Source organism: Carlito syrichta, unplaced genomic scaffold, assembly GCF_000164805.1.
Source record: "Carlito syrichta isolate Samal-C Ts95f unplaced genomic scaffold, Tarsius_syrichta-2.0.1 Scaffold301629, whole genome shotgun sequence".
Taxonomy (NCBI): Eukaryota; Metazoa; Chordata; class Mammalia; order Primates; family Tarsiidae; genus Carlito; species Carlito syrichta.
The window spans coordinates 313,817-335,440 of record NW_007245725.1 but is presented as its reverse complement, the minus strand read 5'-3'; the positions used below and the strand labels follow the sequence as shown (position 1 = coordinate 335,440).

Below are 21,624 nucleotides of genomic sequence, written 5' to 3'. Positions count from 1 at the left end.
CACTCACCTCAGCCTCCCAAGGCATGGGATTACAGGCTGAGCCACCGAGCCCGGCTCATAGCCTCTATTTTATAGTTGCATTATACTAGAGGGCACAACCCAGTTAAATATGGTTTTCCTTAACATTTTGCATAGTGGGTTATTGTTAGCATTATTATTGGTGACTGTGTATTTTTTCTTTTATTTTAAAGATGTGGGGTACAATTCAGGGTTAGGTATTCAAACGTTGATTATGCAGGTACCCTTGTTGATAAGGTGTGCCTCTTCCTCCCCTAGTAGTTTCCCTCAACTGCCAATCCCACCCACCATCCACTGGCAGTTTCCCATTACTGCAAATCCCTTTCTTATAGTATTACGATAATCGTTCAAGGTCTGCTTATGAGTGAGAACATATGGTACTCTGTTCTTTGTTTCTTTGATAGATCACTGAGTATGATAAACTCTTAATTTCATCCAAGATGTTGCTAAGTCCATGTATTTGTCCTTCTTTATGTCTGCATAATATTCCATTGTGTATATGTACCACATTTTAAAAATCCAGTCCAGCTTTGATGGGCAGCATGGTTGGTTCCATGTTTTTGCTCTTGTGAATAGAGCTGCAGCAAATGTGGGTACAGCTATCCTTTTAGAAGATAAATTTGAGTTCCTTCGGGTATATTCCCAATAGGGAAATTGCTGGATCACATGGAAGGTCAATTTCTGGTTCTTTCAGAAATTGCCACACTGTCTTCCAAAGAGGTTGTACTAGTTTGCATTCCCACCAGCAGTGTAGACGTGTTCCTTTTTCTCTGCATCCTTGCCAGAATCTGTTGATGTTTGTTTTATTAATGATGGCCATTCTTACTGGGGTTAGGTAGTATCTCAATGTGGTTTTGATTTGCATTTCTCTGATGACTAGTGAGGCTGAACATTTTTTCATGTGTCTGTTGGCTGCCTATATATCTTCTTTTGAGAAGTGTCTATTCATGTCTTTTGCCCACTTTTTAATGGTGCTGTTTGTTTTTTTTCTTTTTGGCACATTTGAGTTCCTTGTAGATCCTAGGTGTTAGGCCTTTGTCAGATATACAGTTGGCAAATATTTTTTCCCATTGTAAAGGCTGTTTACTTCTCTGTAGGCTGTCTCCCTGCTCTCTTGATGGTTTCTTTTGTTGTAGAAGCTCGTCAGTTTGATGAGGTCCTACTTGTCTATGTTATCTCTTATGGTATGGGCACTTTGTTCTTGATCAGGAATTGGCTGCCAGTTCCAATTTCCATAAGGGTGTCTCCTGCATTTTCTAAGATTCTTATAGTTTGAGGTTTTTCATTTAGGCCTTTCATCCATTTAGAGTTAATTTTTGTGTATGGTGATAGGTAGGGGTCCTGTTTCAATCTTCTGCATGTGGTCAGCCAGCTTCTCGCAGCAACTTTACTGAATAGATTCTCCTCTCCCCAGTGGTTGTTGTTGGAGGCTTTGTCAAAGATGAGTTGGTTGAGAAATTGACACTTTGCTTCCGGATTGTCTATCCTGTTCCATTGGTCTATATGCAAGTTCTTTTTCCAATACCAGGCTGTTTTGATTACTGTAGCCTTATAGTAAAGCTTGAAGTCTAGAAGTGTGATACGTCCTGCTTTGTTTCTTTTGCTAAGGATTGTTTTGGCTATTCGTGGTCATTTATGTTTCCTAATGAATTTCTGTATTGTCATTTCCAGGTCTGAGAGTGATGTTGGTAATTTAATGGGTCTGCCTTGAATCTGGAGATTGCTTTTGGTAGGATGTACATGTTAACATTGTCGATTCTTCCTATCCATGAGCATGGAATATTTTTCCATTTGTTTGTGTCTTCTTGGATTTCTTTGGGCAGTGTTTTGTAGTTCTCGTTGTAAAGGTCGTTTACTTCTCTGATGTTGAGATAGTTCATTTTTTGTGGCTATTGTGAATGGGATTGTGCTTTTTATTTGGGTCTCTGCCTGCTTGTTTTTGGTGTATAGGAATGCGACTGTCTTTTGCACATATTTTGTACCTTGAGACTTTGCCAAAGTCCTTTATTAGTGCAAGCAGGTTTTTGACAGATTCTCTTGGATTTTCTAGGTATAGGATCATCATATCATCAGCAAAGAGGGATAACTTGATTCCTCTTTTCCTATTTGGATACCCTGGATTTCCTTCTCTTGTCTAATTTCCCTAGCTAGGACTTCCAACACAATGTTGAACAAGAGGGGTGAGAATGGGCAGCCTTTCTTGTTCTGATTTTCAAGGGAAATGTTTCCAGATTCTGTCCATTTAGCAGTATGTTAGCTGTGGGTTTATCATAGATGGCACTTACTATTTTGAGGTATGTCTTTTCTATACGTAGGTGTTGAGGGTTTTTATCAAGAAAGGATGCTGGATTTTATCAAAAACTTTTTCTGCATCTAATGATATAATCATGTGGTTCTTGTTTTTACATCCGTTGATGTATTTAATTACATTTATGGTCTTGTGAACCAGCCCTCCATTCTGGGAATGAAGCCCACTTGGTCATAGTGGATGACTTTTGAGATGTGTTTTTTGGATCTGATTTGCTAGAATCTTGTTGAAGATTTTTGTGTCTGTGTTCATAAGGGATGTTGGCCTGTAGTTCTCTTTTTTCTTTGGATCTTTACTTGGTTTGGGTATCAGTGTGATGTTAGCTTTGTAAAATGATTTGGGGAGAATTCCATCGTTCTCAATTGCCTGGAATACTTTCAGTAGAATTGATATCAGCTCCTCCTTGAACGTTTTGTAGAATTCTGCTGGAAAGCCATCTGGCCCAGGGCTTTTTTTTTGTAGGTAGTTTTCCTATGACAGAGTCAATTTCCTGGGTTGTTATTGGTCTATTTAGTGTCTCAGTGTCTTCTTGTTTCAACCTGGGGAGGTTGTGTGATGTCAGAAAGTCCTCCATTTCATTTAGGTTATCAAGTTTGTTTCCATATTGGTGTACATAGTAATCTCTGATAATTTTTTTTTTATTTCTTTGGGGTCAGCTGTGATTTGATCTTTTGTATTTCTGTTTGTGTTTATTTGGACTTTTCCTCTCTTTTTCTTATCATTCTGGCTTATTAATTCTTTCAAAGAGCCAACTTTTTGTTTTGTTGATGTTCTCTATGATATTTTTGTCTTCTGTGTTCCATATTTGGGTTCTTATTTTGGTCATTTGGATTCTGCTGCTAAAATTGGAGTTTTGGTGGTCTTCTCTTTCTAGAGTTCTTAAGTGATTTGTTAGACTGTCATCTTGTGATCTTTCCATTTTCTTGATGTGTGCTCGTAGAGATATAAATTCCCCTCCTAGAACTGATTTCATGGCATCCCAGAGGTTTTGATAAGATGCTTCTTCATTTTCATATGTTTCCAGGAATCTTTTAATTTCTGCTTTGATTTCAGTGTTGACCCAGTAGTTGTTCAGCATCCTGCTCTTTAGTGTCCATGTCTTTGTGGATTTGGGGAAATTTTATTGGTATTGATATTTATTTTTATTTCACTGTGGTCTCAGAAGGTGCATGGCAATATTTCCATCTTATGGAATTCGTTTATACCTGATTTATGGCCAAGGATGTGATCAATCTTGGAGTACATTCCATATGCTGATGAGTAGAATGTGTATTCTGTGGTTGTTGGGTGGAATAATCGGTAGGTATCTATTAAGACCATTTGGTCGATCATCAAATTTAGGTTCTGGATCTCCTTGCTGATTTTTTGCCTTGATGATCTATCTAGGGCTGTTAGTGGGGGTATTCAAGTCTCCTGCTATAATAGTGTTAGAGTCAATATCTTTTTTTAGCTTATTTAGTAGTTGCTTTATAAATGCTGGTGCTCCTCTGTTGGGTGCATATATGTTTAGGATAGATATTTCTTGTTGATGGATTGAAACTTTTATCATTATGTAGTATCCTTTTGTATCTTTTAAAATTTTTGATAGCTTAAAGGTTGTTTTGTCTGATATTAAGATTACGAGTCCTGCATTCTTTTGTAATTCATTTGCCTGGAAATTCATTTTCCATCCTTTAACTTTGAGTCTGTGTGCATCCCTAGTGGTGAGATGAGTTTTCTTGTTGCAGCAAATAATTGGGTCATGGTTTCTTACCCAGTTTGCCATTCTGTGTCTTTTCAGTGGTGCATTTAGTCTATTCACATTCAGGCTAATTATTGAAAAGTGATTGTTTATCCCTGTCATGAGGTTCTTCCAAAGTTTTTTCTTTTATTTGCTTGTTTTCTTTTGGCTTTTGGGGTTGATGTATGTGTGTGTTTTCAAGTTTCTTGTTGCTCTGTATTCTCTGCTTATTCTCTGCTCTGCTGTTCTCTTGATAAGTATGTGGTCATTCATTTTTTTTTTCTCTTTCTTCTGTGCTTAATACCTTTCTAATTATGTCCTGTAGAGCTGGTCTGGAAGCTGCATAATCTCTTAGGGATTGGATATCTGGGAAAGATTTTAATTCTTCATCACTGATGAAGCTGAGCTTGACTGGGTAGGAAATTCTTGGTTGAAATTGTTTATCTTTGAGGACTTTGAGTATTGGACTCCAGTCTCTTCTTACTTGTAGTGTTTCTGCTGATTGGTCTGCTGCTGTTCTGATTGGTTTTCCCCAGTAAACTTCCTCTCTTGCTGCCTTTAGGATTTTTTCTTTTGTGCCTACTTTGTGTAGGTGAATTACTATATGTCTAGTGGTTGGTCTTCTCATTTATGTCTTATGGGGGTTCTCTGTATCTCTTATGAAATCAGCTTGGCTGATCACATCTGTGGTGAGATGGGGAAAGTTTTCTTGGATTACCTCTTGGAATACTTGCCTCAAGTTGTTCTCCATTTCCCTTTCTTCGTCTGGGATACCAATCAGGCATAGGTTCGGCCTCTTGGTATACTCGCATATCTTGTAGGCTTTGTTCTTTCTTTCTGAGTCTTCTTCTATGTTTTTAATATAGATCATATTAATTCCATGTTCTGGTCTTCAAGTTTTGAGATTCTTTCTTCAGCTAGATTAATTCTGCTGTCCATGTTTGTTATCTTCTTATTTATTTCCTGGATGAAATTTTTTATTGCCAAAATGTTTGTTACAAGTTCTTTCAGAGTTGCAACTTGTCTTTCTTGAATCTTATTCACTCTTTCCATCCATTCCCTAATCCCTGTCATATTCTGGGGCCAGTAGTTGGTGACTTCCATTCTTTGGGCTCCAAGTTCTGATTTTTCTGGAGTTTTCTCTTGTTACCTTTGGTTTTTCCTCATTTGTGACAGATCTCTTGTTTTTCTCTTTAGTGCTGTTATTCAGTGTCAGTGGGAGAGACTTTTCCTTTTGATGTTTTCTCAGCCCTCTATTCTTCCCTGATCAAGGCTCTGAATTTGTTCTAATTGAAATAGGACTGTGGGTGGGAAGCTTTGCTGTCCCTTGTAGTTTTTGAAAGTCGAAGAAGGTAGGGGATGGGGTGGTAGGATTCAGAAACTACTTGCAAATTACAATGTTCACTGATTGTGGCATGTGTTCTTTGAGACCCACTCCCTACCACCATTCTATATGACAATGCAAAGCAGAAATCATTGCAATAAACAATTGAACACATACCCGAAACAAGCTGGAATAATAACAAAGTGAAACAAAACAAACAACAACAACAAAAAACCCAAGAAAACTGAACACACACACACACCTAGCACAAGGTGAACAGAGAAGTAAAACAGAAAGACCGGAGGAGGAAAAAAGAATTCAGTTTTAGCCCTCACACATTTATTGACACATACCTTAAACAATAAACAGTAAAAAATAAAAGGCAGAAAAACAAAAGAGCAAAAACGAACCACCAACAACAACAAAATTGAAAGATGAACATTCAGTCATTCACTTACACACAAAAGTGACTGCTTTAAAGATGACGAACTGAGAAGGGCTACTACAGTTGGAACTAATCACTAACCTAAAGTTTAAATCTATGATAGCTTAATTAATTGTGGTTTTGTAAACGTTGCCAGTATTCTGACTTCATGAGATTTGTTTTAACTTACAATTTAAAAAATTTTTTTCCATAGGTTTCAACAGCATGTGCCTTTTCGGGAAAGTAAACTGACCCACTATTTTCAAAGTTTTTTTAATGGTAAAGGAAAAGTATGTATGATTGTCAACATCAGCCAGTGTTGTTTTGCCTATGATGAAACACTTAATGTGTTGAAGTTCTCAGCCATTGCACAAAAAGTAAATATGTATTTATTAAGCCTCTTCTTATTAGACTATTCAGTTTCAGTGTTTTTGAAGTAAATATTTTGTACTTGTTATTGTAAACCTAAGAAATGATGAACATTAAAAATGTAAATATTTTACCAAGTAGGAAGATGTGGGAAAAGATTGAAAGCTGCCTCTGCTAGGATTAAAATGACCTTTAGTAATAAATGTTAATAGTAGATATGAGTTACAAAGTAACGCATATTCTTGGAGTGAATTGTCTGTTCTGCCATTCATCTGGTTGATTTAAGGTTTTTGAGTCATTGGAAAACCCCTTGCTGTGAATAATACTGAGTACTTCACCCAGGAAGGTAGATTTACCTGTAGTGTACTTGTGTAAGTAGAATTTTTAAAAAATCAGAACGTTCATTTAAAGATGCTAATCCCTTTTTGTACGTTTGTTTGCATGGTTTTTTCCTTTAAATTTATAAAATTATTTTTTTGTGGATAGTTCATGCCTTTTCTGTTTTAATAGTCACATTGGATATTTTAACAGGTTTATCTCCCAGATACTTTAAATTCCTCTCAAGAGAAGTCATTTGGATCTGTCAAGTCTTCTCAGGATGTATCACTAGACAGTAATTCAGGCAATAAAACATTAAATGTAAAAAGAGCCACCATTTCATGGGAGAATAGTCTAGAAGATTTGAAGGAAGATGAGGATTTGGTTGAGGAGCTAGAAAACGCTGACAAAAACCAAAATGTAGAAAATGAACTTATTGATGAAGATCTAGAGAAAACGCTAGAGGAAGATAAGGCTTTCATTGGCCATAAGGAGAACAGAGTAAGTATTAAGTATTCATACATTGTTTTGAGTTGGAGTGTCACTCTGTTGCCCAGGCTGAAGTGCGGTGACACTCTCATGGCCACCACAGCCTCGATCTTCAGGCAATCTTTTCTCCTCAGCCTTCCAAGTAGCTGGAACTACAGCTGTGTGCCACCACATCTAGATAATTTTTTGATTTATTGTAAAGACAAGATCTCACCAACTTGCCTAAGCTAGTCTCAAACCCTGGGCTCAGGCAATCCTCTTGCCTCTGCCTCCCCAAATGCTGGGATTACAGGCATGAATTAACGTGCTTGGCTTTTATTTGCATTTTAATTAGAGGATTGAGACTATTAGAAATCGTTATAAAATATTTAATATTATACAGAGGGTGCCAAAAAATGTATATACATTTTAAGAAAGGAAAAAAATGTTAACTTTGTAGTACTAATATATACCAATAACAAATGATAAATACAAGTCATATTTGACTTTTGCAATTACAAGAGGTGTTCAAAGTGGTTACCAGCAGCATCCAGACACTTCTGATTATGACGAACTAAAAGTAATACATAGATAACATAGCTTAAAATATGTATACATTTTTTGGCACCCCGGTATTTATACTTCAATTAGCGGTAGCCAATCAGAATTGTTTGAGTTAAAACTTTATTAGATGCTAGCAAAGATACAAACTAATTATTGAAATCTATTACAATAAACCAATAAACCAATATGCCAAGGTATTCCCACATTTATGCAGATTTCTCTGTCGCCCACATTTTTCCTTCAGTCGTTATTACTATTTATTATTTTTAACAGTTAGAAATTGTGTTCTTAGAAATTATTAAAGTAGTATTATATATTCATGGTAGAATGAAAAAATTTAAAGATTTCTCCGACTTACCACCCATGTTAATGGATTTTTTACTATACATTACTGTTTCGTAACCTGATATTCCTTATTTAAAAATAAATTGTGAGGCCAGTACAGTGGCTCACGCCTGTAATTTCATCATTTTGGGAGGCCAAGGCAGAAGGAATGCTTGAGCCCAGGAATTCAAGACCAGCCTAGTCAACATAGCAAGACCGTGTCTATACAAAAAATTTTTTAAAATTATCTGTATTTGCTGGTGTGCACCTATAGTCACATCTACTAGGGAGGCTGAGGTGGGAGTTTCGCTCAAACCCAGGAGTTCAAGGCTATGCTGAGCCGTAGAGTAGTTTCTGGTGGATCATACATGCTCAAATTTTGCCTTACTTTTTTTTCTTAGTACAACTAGCAGTAGTCATTTGGGTTACCATAAGTCTATTTCTAAAATATGAAGAGGTTCACCTCCTTTTTCAGATTAATGAATCTCTGCAAATGCATAATATTCAGTGAGAATATTATCACTATTAAAAAGGATGCATAACTGTATTGACTAAATGAAAATAATTTTGTGTTTGGACATTTGGATAGTATTTCTTTGAGATATGTTTGTTCTTTAAAGAATTTTACTTTTAAATGTTATAGAAGCTATTGGATTTAATAGAAGACTTGAAGAAAAAACTAATAAATGAAAAAAAAGACAAGTTAACACTGGAATTTAAAATTCGAGACGAAGTTACACGGGAGTTCACTCAGTATTGGACTCAACGAGAAGCTGACTTTAAGTAAGTTATTTCTTTTATGTCCTGTTAAGAATTGAGAATTGTATTTACTTATTTAATTTTTTAAGACTTATTTACTTGAGGCAGGGCACAGTGGCTCACGCCTATAATACCAACACTCTGGGAGGTTGAGATGAGAGGATTGCCTGAGCCCACGGGTTCGAGACTAGCCTGGACAACTTAGTGAGACCTCATCTCTAAAATAAATCAAAAAATTAGTCGGAGGTGGTGGCGCATACCTATAGTTCAAGCTACTTGGAGTTCTGAGGTGGAAGGATCGCCTGAGTCCAGCAGATCAAGGCTGCGGTGGCCGTGAGCATGCCACTGCACTCCAGCCTGGGCAACAGAGTGAGACTCTGACTCAAAAACCAAAACAACTTATTAACTTGTTTTATATTGGATGGCCTCTGGTTTCTAATTTTTTAAGCAAGATTGAAAATAGCTGTTACTTATCCCCATGCAGGATTATTTAAATTTACTTTTAATGGGCCGGACACAGTGACTCATGCCTGTTGTTCCACCATTTTGGGAGATGGAGGCGAGAGGATTGCCTGAGTCCAGGAAGTTTTTTTTTTAGTTGGAGTCTCACTGTCACCCAGGCTGGAGTGCAGTGACACACTCATGGCCACTACAGCCATGACCTGCTGGGCTCAGGTGATTCTTCCACCTCAACCTTCCAAGCAGCTGGAACCACAGGCGCATGCCATCACGCCCGGCTAATTTTTAAATTTATTATAGAGAGGAATTACCCTGGTTTCGAAACCCTGGACTCAAGGAATCCTCTCCCTTCTACTTCCCAAAGTGCTAGGATTACAGGTGTGAGCTACTGCGACTGGCTGATCCCAGGAATTTGAGACCAGCCTGGGCAAATTGGTGAGACCTTGACTCAAATAAATAAATAAATAAATAAATAAAAAGCTTTTTCTACAGTGTACTTAGCCTTAGATGTTTAAAACAGAAACAAAAAGTAGCAACTTTTCTGTTTCTTAATGGGATTAATTTGTATTATGAAGGGAAACTCTGCTTCAGGAACGAGAGATATTAGAAGAAAATGCTGAATGTCGTTTGGCTATCTTCAAGGATTTGATTGGTAAATCTGACACTCGAGAAGAACCAACAAATGAAGTTTGTGCTATGAAAGTTGGAACTAAAGTATGTTAACTGAAATATTTAAAAATCCAGTGAGGTTTTAGTACCAAGATTTAGCATAGCTCATTAATGATGAGGGACATCAACATAGTTTAGAATTAAAACAGTGTTTACTGTGTAACTTTGTTATAATTAGTCATGTTTTATTAGGAATGTATGCAGAAGTAGTTTAGATACGACTACTAGTCTTTGAAAAATTATTTTTCTCTTACATGTTTATCTCATTTTTGTATTGCTTTAGTCATTTTTTATTATAGGCAGATAGATTCTTTTTTGTCTGATTGTGGGATATTCCTCAGATTTGTCTTTCTTTTTTATTTTTTTTTAATAGAGATGAGGTTTTGCTATGTTACCCTGTTGTCCAGGCTGGTCTCGAACTCCTGGACTCAAGTGATCTTCCTGTCTTGGCCTCCCAATGTATTGGGATTACAGGTGTGAGCCACCATGCCTGACCAGTTTTTTTTTTTTTTTTTTTGAGTTGGAGTTTTTTGAGGCAGCCACTACAGCCTCGAGTTGCTAGGCTCAGGTAATCCTTCTGCTTTAGCCTTCCAAGTAGCTGAAATCAGGCACATACCACCTTGCCTGGTTAATTTTATTTGTGGAGATAAAGTCTTGCCAAGCTAAGGCGATCTTCTTGCTGCCTCCTTCTAAAGTGTTGTGATTACAGACATGAGCCACCGTGCCTGGCCCAAAATTTTTAAATGAATAAAATAAAACAAAACAAAATTAAAGGCTTAAGAAGTCATTTACTTACTGTTCTGGTCAAAACAAAAATGTTTTTATATAAAACATGTTGCCCTTTTTGGGCAACTATTATTCCCAACTTTTAGGAAAAATTATTTTTTTCTGCTGTTTCCACTGAAGCCAAAATTGTCACGTTTTCTTGGAGTTGTTATTTGTTTTTATTTTGTTTTTTAATGATTCAGTTAAGTGACCTGTGACAGTGATGTTCAGACTTTTGCTTTCAAGCCATCATTATATATCCTGAACATGGTTTGGGACTTGATCTGAGTTGTTAGACAGGAGATTAGTTTTCTGGGCTATCTTAAGAAAACTTTTAAAGGTAATCATAATTGTCCTATAATGACTTAGAGTTTATGACATTATATAATGAGGAAGTATGCCTCATTGTCCATACAACAAAAAAAGAACATAATTTTTTCATAATTAGAGGTACATCTATATAATTTATCTTAAAGATTTCAAGTAGTGTTTTTTTGCTATTTTAAAAACTGTGTATATTAGATGGTACCACATGTAAGGGTGAAACCCACTGTTAACATTAGGCATGTGGTTTTTGCTATTTTTAGGAAGCACATAATTATGTAGAATTTGAAGATATTATTGATTCTCTTCAAGATAATGTCGCTGATATTAAGAAACAGGCTGAAATTGCTCACTTATATATTGCATCTCTTGCTGACCCCCAGGAAGCTATTGCTTGTTTAGAACTAAAGTTTAATCAAGTTAAAGCTGAGTTAGCTAAAACCAAAGAAGAATTAATCAAAACCAAAGAAGAGTTAAAAAAGAAAGAAAATGGTAAGTGGATGTATTTTATCCCTATTTAGATATTATTAACACATAAAAGGTACAGTTGGTAAGTATAAAAGGTTTACGTATTTTATTTACCCATAGCGACTTGAAAATTCTCTGATCTAGGTAAAATTTTAAAATATTTTATCATTTGTATAACTTTAACTTACTACTAAAAATATTTCTTAGCCTTCACCTTCATTTACTTTTAGAACAATATTATTAGAAAATGGTCTTCTCAAAACAAACCAAGTATTAGCTTTATAAGTAAATTAAGAAATCTCATAGGAAATTGTGATGCTATAACGTTTGTTTTATATTCTTTATGAACTCATAGTGTAGGAGATTCTCCTCTTGGCTTGCAAGTTTGTGTAGAGTGACTACTTTGGAGTGGTTTAAAGTAGTTTGTTAAATTGAATCTTGAATCTTAAGGCAATATATATATGTGTGTGTGTATATGTCACAAACCTATATCCTATACATATATGTGTATGTATGATTGTTTATGATAATCTGGTTTTATTTTTATATTTGAGTTGGAATCTCACTCTGTCGCCCAGCCTAGAGTACAGTGGTATGCTCCCTGCTGGGCTCAGGCGATCCTTCTGCCTCAGCCTTCCAAGTAGCTGAAACTGCAGACACACACTACCACGCCTGGCTAATTGTTTTATTTGTTGTAGAGATGAAGTCTCGCCAAGTTGCCCAGGCTGGTCTCGAACCCATGGGCTCAGACTATCCTCTCTCCTCAGTCTCCCAGAGTGCTGAGATTATAGGAGTGAACCACTGCACCAGACTGATACCTGATTTTTAAGTATTAGTTGAAATACTCTACCATTTTTTATGTGAAATAAGATGAGTAGAAGATAATAGGTATGTGGTGTCTCTGCATTATGAAATGAACCAGAAAGGCTTCTGTTCTTCTCCAATGTGATGCCAGAAGTTTTTTTTATCATTTAGCATTTGTTACTCATTTTTAGCTTGATTTTTGAAAGTGGCTTTTTCTGAAACATGACCCTCTTGAATTAGCAGATGAATGCTGTATGCTTCTAGAATTGTCAAAATTGTTTTTCTTGAATGTAACAGTAGTAAAAGTATCTACTATAGCAGCTTATATTTCATTGTCATTCAGTGATACGATTTTTAGATGCTTAGATATTTATTTTCAATAACTCTTACTTTTTCAGAATCAGATTCATTGGTTCAAGAACGCCAGACATCTAATAAGGTAATGACTTTAAGCTTTATTTTGTCTTGATAGGAAACTTAATAATTAAGTAAATGAAGGGGCATGAATTTTGATTAGGTATGTTTATTTAAAAAAAATAATTAAACAGTAATACAGTTGTCACTTGGTATGCATGGGGGATTGTGACTTCTCATTTTAGCTTACATTTATCCTTTTGTTTTACTTTATTTTTTTTTATTTTTTTGAGTTGGAGTCTCACCCTTTTGCCCAGACTGTAGAGCAGTGGCACACTCACGGCCACTGTAACCTTGTCCTGCTGGGCTCAGGTGATCCTTCCGCCTTGACCTTCCAAGTAGTTGGAACCACAGGCACACACCACCATGCCCAGCTAATTTTTAAATTGGTTGTAGAGATAAATAAACCTCGCCCTCCCAAAGTACTGGATTATAGGTGTGAACCACTGGCCTACATTTATCCTTTTAAACAGTTGAGTATTTTAAGATGTCAGATGTAAATAATTCAAGGTCTTAGTATCTGATATCCAGTATTTAAAGAAATAAAGTTAATGTTTAACTTAAAGTAAAATACTGTACTTTGAAAACATTGCAACTACTGTTTTACGTATTTATTTATTTTTTTGATTTAGAGTCTCACTCTACCTCCCAGGCTGGAGTGCAGTGGCATGCTCACAGCCACCATATCCTTGACCTCCTGGACTCAGGCGATCCCTCCATCTCAGTCTTCCAAGTAGCTGGAACTATAGGCGCACACCACCAAGCCTGGCTAATTTTTTTGCTGCAGAGACAAGGTCTCGCCAAGTTGCCCAGACTGGTCTTGAACTCCTGGGCTCAGGCAGTTCTCTGTCTCTGCCTCCCAAAGTGCTGGGATTACAGGCCTGAGCCACCATGCCCAGCTACAGCTACTGTTTTAGACCATTTCTATCTTTTCCTTTATTTTTTTCTACTTATGAAGATAGTAGACATTAGTTATACAATTTCGGTTATATAAAACTATGTTAAATAGAAAATAAAGTGTTTCCATAATCTTCCTTCTAAATTAAAAAAAAGAAATCAAAACTAACAAGTTACTTGGAAGTTCTTTAGACTTTTACTTTATATGTATTTATATTGATAGACCACTTACTGTTTACCAGGTACTCCTATACTGCTAATAATTAACTCATTTAAATTTCATAACAATTTTATGATGTAGATGATATTATTATTTTTTTATGTTTGCAGAGACATTAAATAACATGCTCAGAGTGCCGTAGCTAGAATGTGGAGAAACTGGAAATCAAACCCAGGCAGTCTGACTCCAAATTCTTTCTTTCTTTTTTGATTTGGAGTTTCACTCTTGCCCCCAGGCAGGAGTGCAGTAGCAAGCACTCTCAAGCTGCTGCAGCCTTGACCTGCTGGGCTTAGGTAATTCTTCTGCATGTGCCTGTAGTTCCAAGTAGCTGGAACTACAGGCACATGCCACCATGCCCAGCTAATTTTGTTTATTTATTGTAGAGATGACGTCTCACCAAGTTGCCCAGGCTGGTCTTGAACACCTGGGCTCAATCAATCCTCTTGCCTTTGCATCCCAGAGTGCTGGGATTACAAGCGTGAGCCATCTTGTCTGGCTTCCAAATTCTTCTTACCTTGTGTTTTATGTTTCTTTTCTTTTCTTTGTTTTCTTTTTGTATATATATGAACATAGTTTTTTTGTTTGTTTTGTTTTTTGTTTGGAGTCATAGAGTCTCATTCTGTCACCCAGGCTGGAGTGCAGTGGCACACTGCCAGCTCACTGCAGCTTTGACTTCTTGGGCTTAGGCAATCCTTCCACCTCTGCCTTCCCAATAGCTGGGACAACATGTGTGCACCACTATGCCTGGCTAAGTTTTTGATTTTTTTGTAGAGACGAGGTTTTGTTACGTTACCCAGGCTACTCTTGAACTCTGGGCTCAAGCAATCCTCTTATCTCAGCCTCCAAGAGTGCTGGGATTACAGGTGTGAGCCACCACGCCTGGCCTCATGTTGGTTTTTAAAACAAAACTGAGATCATGCATGCTATACATAGTATGTTGCCATTGATTATTTTTATTTAATCTTAAAATTTGAAAGATTTTTAAAACTGTATCATGTTTGCATTCTAGTTATCCCAAAATATATTCACTAAACTTCGCTGTTTTTCTTCTTTCCAAAGAAAATAATTATGCAGAATCAAAGAATTCAAGAATTGATGGATATAATTGATCAAAAAGAGGGTATCATCAACAAATTTCAGAACCTAGAGCCGCATACAGAAAACACATTTGAAGGCAATGTAAGAATTTAACTTTGTTTGCATTATAAAGTAGATGAAAAAGCCTGTGTTTTGGTTCAAAGTAAATAATTTAAAATAGCTTATACAACTAAGAATAATTTGCTAAGGTTGTAGAATTGCCTATCCTGACATTGAATTCAGTTTATTATTGTATAGATTTGAATTTTTGAGAACTTCGAAGAGAGCTTATGACTTTTCTGAACACCATTTTTCACAAATTATGCTGGCTTTTCTTTGCACGTAATAGGTAGAATATGTAACCCCTGGAAGTTTAAACCTCAACTAGTTGGAAGGGGAGCTCTGATAAGAAAAGAACTTAGATGTGTTTAGATTACCAGATTATAATGATCCAGGGAACTATAACATGAAATTTAGTAGAATTAGATATTTTTCTTTGGAATTTTGTTTTTGTTATAGGCATTTTGATGCTATTGTTTATATGTGTACTAGCAATTTTTTCTCCAAAAAATTGCATTATGTGCTGTGACATGTAAAGTCTTTGAGTTTTTAGCCTTTCTTATGTATTTAGGGTTTTGTGTGTTTGTTTGTTTGTTTGTTTTTTTGAGTCAGAGTCTCACTCTGTTGCCCAGTCTGGAGTGTAGTGAAATGATCATGGCTCATTGCAGCCTCGACCTCCTAGGCTCGGGCAATCCTTCTGCCTCAGCCTCCTGAGTAGCTAGGATTACAGGCATGCACCACCATGCCTGGCTAGTTTTTTGCTTTTTTATTTTTATTTTTTGAAGAGACAAGGTTTCCCTATGTTGTCCAGGCTGGTCTTGAGTGCCTGGGCCCAAAGTGCTGGGATTACAGGTGTGAGCCACTGCGCCTAGCCTAAAACTTTTATTTGGTTATTTACCGCATATTTTTGCTCTTAACTCTTGATCTAGATTTTAAGTATGACCTTTGGTTTGGTAAAGGAAAATAAAAACAAAGAAAGGAAAGCCAGAGACAGATCACTTCCGGTGATTACAGTATCAAAGAAAATAATTGGAAGTTTCATGTGGGATTATATATTTATTTCTGTAGTATGTTTGCATACTACAGTGTGTTAGTAATGTTTAAGTAATAGTAAAAGACTAATACAGAGAAAGCAGTATTTTTAATTTAGTTAGTTCCTGCTATAAATATACTTTATAGATAGGTCCTAGAACTAGTTTATCAACTAACTTAAAATGTGTAGATAGACTCTGGACCTTGTTTTATCAACCAACTTTAAACAGTGTACTAAATTTAAATTGTACACTTTAATACAGAAAGAAACAAAAAGTAATTTGGAATTTGCCTGACTGCTAACTAGCTGTTGATCTGGGATCACTGTTCTAAATCTTGTCTTGAAAGCTAACTCTTTCTAATGATGAAAAAGTTTAGTTTGAGTGATGTTTTTGTTTTTTTTGAAACTCCCCAAGCCTACCCTGGGAGCAGAAAATTCTCCTTTCAATAATAGTGACTTTTGGAGGTTAGATTTTGGGTGAGCATTGTATATTTTGAATGGGGGGGAAATGACCAGGTCATTCTGATGTAAGAATGGCATTTTTTATCATACACTTTATTTTTTTCAAAATGGGTCACTCCAAGTCCCTACCTTTACTATACCTTTATTACTTTTTTTTTTTTTTTTTTTTGAGTTGAAGTCTCACTCTGTTGCCCAGACTGGAGTGCAGTGGCCGCTCCTGGCCACCGCAGCCTCGACCTGCTGGGCTCCGGCAATCCTTCCGCCTCAGCCTTCCGAGTAGCCGGAATTACAGGCATGTGTTACCACGCCTGGCTGATTTTTTGATTTATTGTAGAGATGAGGTCTCGCTGCCCAGGCCGGTCTCGAACCCGCAGGCTCAGGCAATCCACTCACCTCAGCCTCCCAAAGGCGCGGGATTACAGGCTGAGCCACCGAGCCCAGCTTGATTATATGTTTAAAAAACCATAGTTTTGAAAAATACTTGCAAGGAGTGGGAAACAACAAATGCCCTATTAGATCCGAAAATAACCAAATAGAACTTTTAGAAGTTAAAAATACAATAACTGAACTTAAAACAATGAATGGCATTTTTTTGTCTGATAAAAGATTTGTACAGCTGGGCTCGGTGACTCAGCCTGTAATCCCCCGCCTTGGGAGGCTGAGGTGAGTGGATTGCCTGAGCCCACGGGTTCGAGACCCGCCTGGGCGGTGAGACCTCATCTCTACAATAAATAAAAAAAAAACCAGTCGGGCATGGTAGCGCATGCCTTTAATTCCGGCTACTTGGAAGGCTGAGGTGGAAGAATCACCGGAGCCCAGCAGGTCGGGGCTGCGGTGGCCGGAAGCAGCCACCGCACTCCAGTCTGGGCGACAGAGTGAGACTCCAACTCAAAAAAAAAAAAAAAGATTAAATGAGTTGTCTGCCTTTCCTACTGGATAACTGTCTCCCTAGTCATTTAAAGTTGTTAGTACAATTGCAGACATGGCAATAAATTTGTAAACATTTTCGGTTGTTTGCTTTTTTTCTTGAGTTGGAGTGTCACTCCGTCGCCCAGGCTGGAGGGCAGTGACACACTCACGGCCACTGCAGTCTTGACCTGATGGCCTCATGCGATTCTTCCGCCTCAGCCTTCCAAGCACCTGGAACTACAGGTGTGCACTATTACGCCCAGATTGTTTTTTGATTTATTATAGAAATGAGGTCTCACCAAGTTGCCCAGGCTGCTCTCGAAACCCTGAGCTCAGGCAATCCTCTTGCCTCAGCCTCCCAAAGTGCTGGAATTATAGGTTTGCGCCACCGCGCCTGGCTTTATAAACATTTTTAAAATTTATTTATTTATTTATTTATTTTTGAGTTGGAGTCTCACTCCGTTGCCCAGACTGGAGTACAGTGGCCGCTACTGGCCACTGCAGCCTCGACCTGCTGGGCTCCGGCAATCCTTCCGCCTCAGCCTTCCGAGTAGCCGGAATTACAGGCATGTGTTACCACGCCTGGCTGATTTTTTGATTTATTGTAGAGATGAGGTCTCGCTGCCCAGGCCGGTCTCGAACCCGCAGGCTCAGGCAATCCACTCACCTCAGCCTCCCAAAGGCGCGGGATTACAGGCTGAGCCACCGAGCCCAGCTTGATTACCTTTTATAGACTTGCACTAAATTGCTGAGTTTTACCCTTGTTGTTTCTCGTTTCATGTCGTTTCATGTCCGTATTGTGCCCTTGTTAACCAGTTTAAGGGAGGCAAGTCACTGCCTGAAAAAATAAAAGTTTAAATGACTGGTCTACAATCTCAGTTTTAAAGCTGTATGTAGACTGTATATCTTTGAATTTATGTAGACTGAAAGCTAACTTTTTCTGGTAGTAGTTAAAAAAAAAAAAAGACAATACTACATATCTTTAAGAGGCTTTCGTTATGCAACAAAACAATTATTGAGTTTCACTTTTTTTCTTAAAGTACATTTTGAATGTGACTTTAGGGGTGAGTGTTTTTAGGATTCTCCAGCAGTCCCTAAATCTTACTCATTTGCCATAGCCATCAGTTATTACTTAGGGCGAAACTTAAGAAATAACTTAGGAAATGTTGTAACACTTTTGAAGTAAAATTTTTATGATACACTATTGAAAAATAATTGATGTAATTTGTATGTTTAGTGTTGCTTTTGATATATGAATTAATTTTAATCTATTTTGCTTTAGGACAAGGCTGGTACATCTCCTTTAATAATAGACAATAAATTGACTTATAATGAAACAGTTGAAGTGCCTAAGGGCAGCAAAACTCAGACCTGTTCAGAAAGGAAAAGATTAAATGAAGATGAACTTCAACAAGATGAACCACCAGCAAAGAAAGGTACTACTTCATCTAGCAGTAGAAGGCCTTTAAGAAAGCTAATTCTTAAACCAATAAATAGAAAAGTTGCAAATGGGAGGAAATTTACTTGTCTAAGGAAAAATCTTGAGAAAATTTAAATGCCATGAATTTTTATTCTAGATAATTATAAACTATCAAGAAGATTGAGTATATTTAAGGTTGTCTTTATATTTTAATAAACAAGTTTTTAGAAATTGGACTTTTATCACTTCTTTTGCTTGCCTATAATTATTTCTTTCACTTCTTTGCTTATAATAGTTATAACTTACCATTTATATTCATTTCATAAATATAATACCTATTTCTGCCAAAATGTTTTCACATTGTTCTCCCCCCTTTTCTTTGCCTTATTTATTCATTTGGAGAAATGATTATTTGACAAAGGATTTGAAGCTAAAAATTACTAACAATAAATGTACTCAAGTTGTATTTATTTATATGTTTGTTTTGAGTTGAGCTCTTACTCTGTCACCTAGGCTGGAGTGCAGTATCACTATCACGGCTCTCCGCAACCTCAACCTCCTGGGCTCAGGTGATTCTTTCAACTTAGCCTCCCAAGTAGCTGGGACTACAGATGTGCACCACCACACCTGGCTAATTTTTTGATTTTTTTTTTGTAGAGATGAGGCCTCGCTGTGTTGCCCAGGCTGGTTTTGAACTCCTGGGCTCAAGCAGTCCTCCTGCCTCGGCCTCCCGAAGTACAGGGATTATAGGCTTGAGCTGCTGTGCCTGGCCTTTGAGTTATATTTATGATACCAGGAGATAGTCTGATGAAAAAATTATACTTGCATTGAAGATTACTTTTTAAAAATCCGTTAGATTAATATGGGCAAGTTTGTTTTAAAAATAAAGAATTGTAGGCTGGTCATGTTGGCTCATGCCTGTAATCATAGAACTTTGGGAGGCTGAGGCAGGAGGATTGCTTGAGCCCAGGAGTTCAAGACTAGCCTGGGCAGAGATTTCACCTCTGCAAAACATTAGCCAGGCATGGTGACACATTCCTGTAGTCCCAACTTCTTGGGAGGCTGAGGTACAAGGATCACCTGAGCCGAAGACATTAAGGTTGTGGTGAGCCATGACTGTGCCACTGCACTCCAGCCTGAGTGACAGAATGAGACTCCTGAAAAAAGAAAAAAATAAAGAGCAAATCCTTAAGACCTCCAGAGTAGCTGAAATTCTTAGAATAAACTAAGAATCTTGAGGAAATAAATTAGAAAAATGTAAACTGCAAACATAAGAAAGTGTTTAAAAAGAAACTAAGGCCGGGTGCAGTTTTCCCAGCACTTTGGAAGGACAAAGTGAGAGGATTGCCTGAGTCCAGGAGTTTGACACCAGTCTGGGCAACATGGTGAGACTGTGTCTGTATAATAAATAAAATTAGCCAGGTGTAGTGGTACACACCTGTAGTTCCAGCTACTTCAAAGGCTAAAGCAGAAGAATCACCTAAACCCCACATTTCAAGGATCTAGTAGCCCTGATCATGCCACTGCTTTCCAGCCAGGGTGATAGAGTGAGACTCTGACTCAAGAGAAAAGAAAAGGAAAAAAAAAAAAAAAGAACTCATCAGCGTTTAAGAAAGTACGGCAGGGGTAATGCCAATTATTTTCCTCCTTCCTCATTGAGGCTGGAGAGACAGTGTAAATTATAGATAATAAAACCTTGTTCAGTGAGCTTTTAAAATTAGTCTGCAATAAGGAAAAGAGATCTTGGAATCCTATAATGAGATTACACAATTACAGCTGCCCAAGAACATTTAGACAATTAAGTGAAGACAAAGAACATAGATTGCTTTTGATAAATAAAAACATGTAAATAAGATTTGTTTTTTACATATATACTACTGAAACTAGATACATTTTGGATGGGGTAAGGAGGTAAGTTTCCTACATGAAGTGATTCTTTGGAATTTGGTTCCAGGAATCTGCATTTTAATAAGCTTTCTGGGTAATACTCTCACTGAGGACAAATTAATGTCTTGAAAGGGCTAGGGGATTTTAATTTATCAAAGGGTTCATAGGATTAAAATATCTTGAGAATAAACAATCACTTAAGTTTTTTTTCCCACATTATATCTGAGTATCTGAAAAAGACCTTTCATGCATGCTTATGCCCTTTATTTTGGTCACTGCTTCAACTGTGATTAGTACATAGGAAGATAGAAGCTCATTTCTATATTGTATGGCAGATTTCAATTTAAAGAGCCTTTTATTACCTCAAAAATGCTGCCTTCTGTATTGAACAGATTTATGGCCTGTGTATTCTGTGGGCTACTGTCATCTCTCAGGCAGGATTCACTTACAAGTTTGAATCTTTTAACTATATGAGGCTTGACATTTGGCTTTTATAGAACAATTGCATGTAGCGGTGCTGTCAGTTAAGGGCTTTGTAATGAAACAAACTGATATGTAAAGATTTCAGATGTATAACAGAGGTGACTCAACTTCTTCCAGAAATTTTCAAAAAATTTTCCTATAGCGCGAATTCTTAGTGTTGGCATCTAAAGTACATCCCAGGTTTATCAGATTTGTATCTTTGGTGTTTGGTCCCAGGAATCTGCATTTTAATAAGCTTTCTGGCTAATTCTGCCCAATAAAACTAGAAAATCACTGTCGTAAATAACTGTTGAAAGAGAGAATCTGACAATTTTAAACATAAAGTTAAAATAAAGTAACCAAGTTAATATAACTAGAGTATGTCAGATTCATGAGTTTGCACATATCTAGAACCAGAATAAGTTACTGTTGCAAAAATTAAATTTATAGAGATTAATTATTTTTCTTCTCTGGTACAATAGATCTTAGAGATAGAAAAGGAGAATATATGTAGTATATCTAAGTTTCAAGACTATTTCATTTAGGTTTATTGTTTAAGATGAATTGGACACGGAGTCTGTCATCAGAGAGTTTAAAATCTAGTAGATGAGAGACAAACATATTTCTTTTTTTTTTTAGTTGGAGTTTCACTCTGTCGCCCAGACTGAGTGCAGTGGCCGCTCCCGGCCACTGCAGCC

At 37.0% G+C, this 21,624-nt stretch overlaps 1 protein-coding gene across 1 annotated transcript in view; it reads left to right on the top strand.

The window, feature by feature from the left end:
* The window catches only part of KIF20B (kinesin family member 20B), a 71,426-nt gene that overhangs the window by 16,908 nt on the left and 32,894 nt on the right, over positions 1-21,624 (top strand). The window contains exons 12-19 of the mRNA XM_021710890.1: positions 6,009-6,171; positions 6,695-6,982; positions 8,481-8,620; positions 9,631-9,769; positions 11,077-11,305; positions 12,484-12,524; positions 14,676-14,795; positions 18,440-18,593. Of these exons, the coding sequence (XP_021566565.1) occupies positions 6,009-6,171; positions 6,695-6,982; positions 8,481-8,620; positions 9,631-9,769; positions 11,077-11,305; positions 12,484-12,524; positions 14,676-14,795; positions 18,440-18,593 (1,274 nt within the window). The remainder of the gene's footprint in view (positions 1-6,008; positions 6,172-6,694; positions 6,983-8,480; positions 8,621-9,630; positions 9,770-11,076; positions 11,306-12,483; positions 12,525-14,675; positions 14,796-18,439; positions 18,594-21,624) is intronic.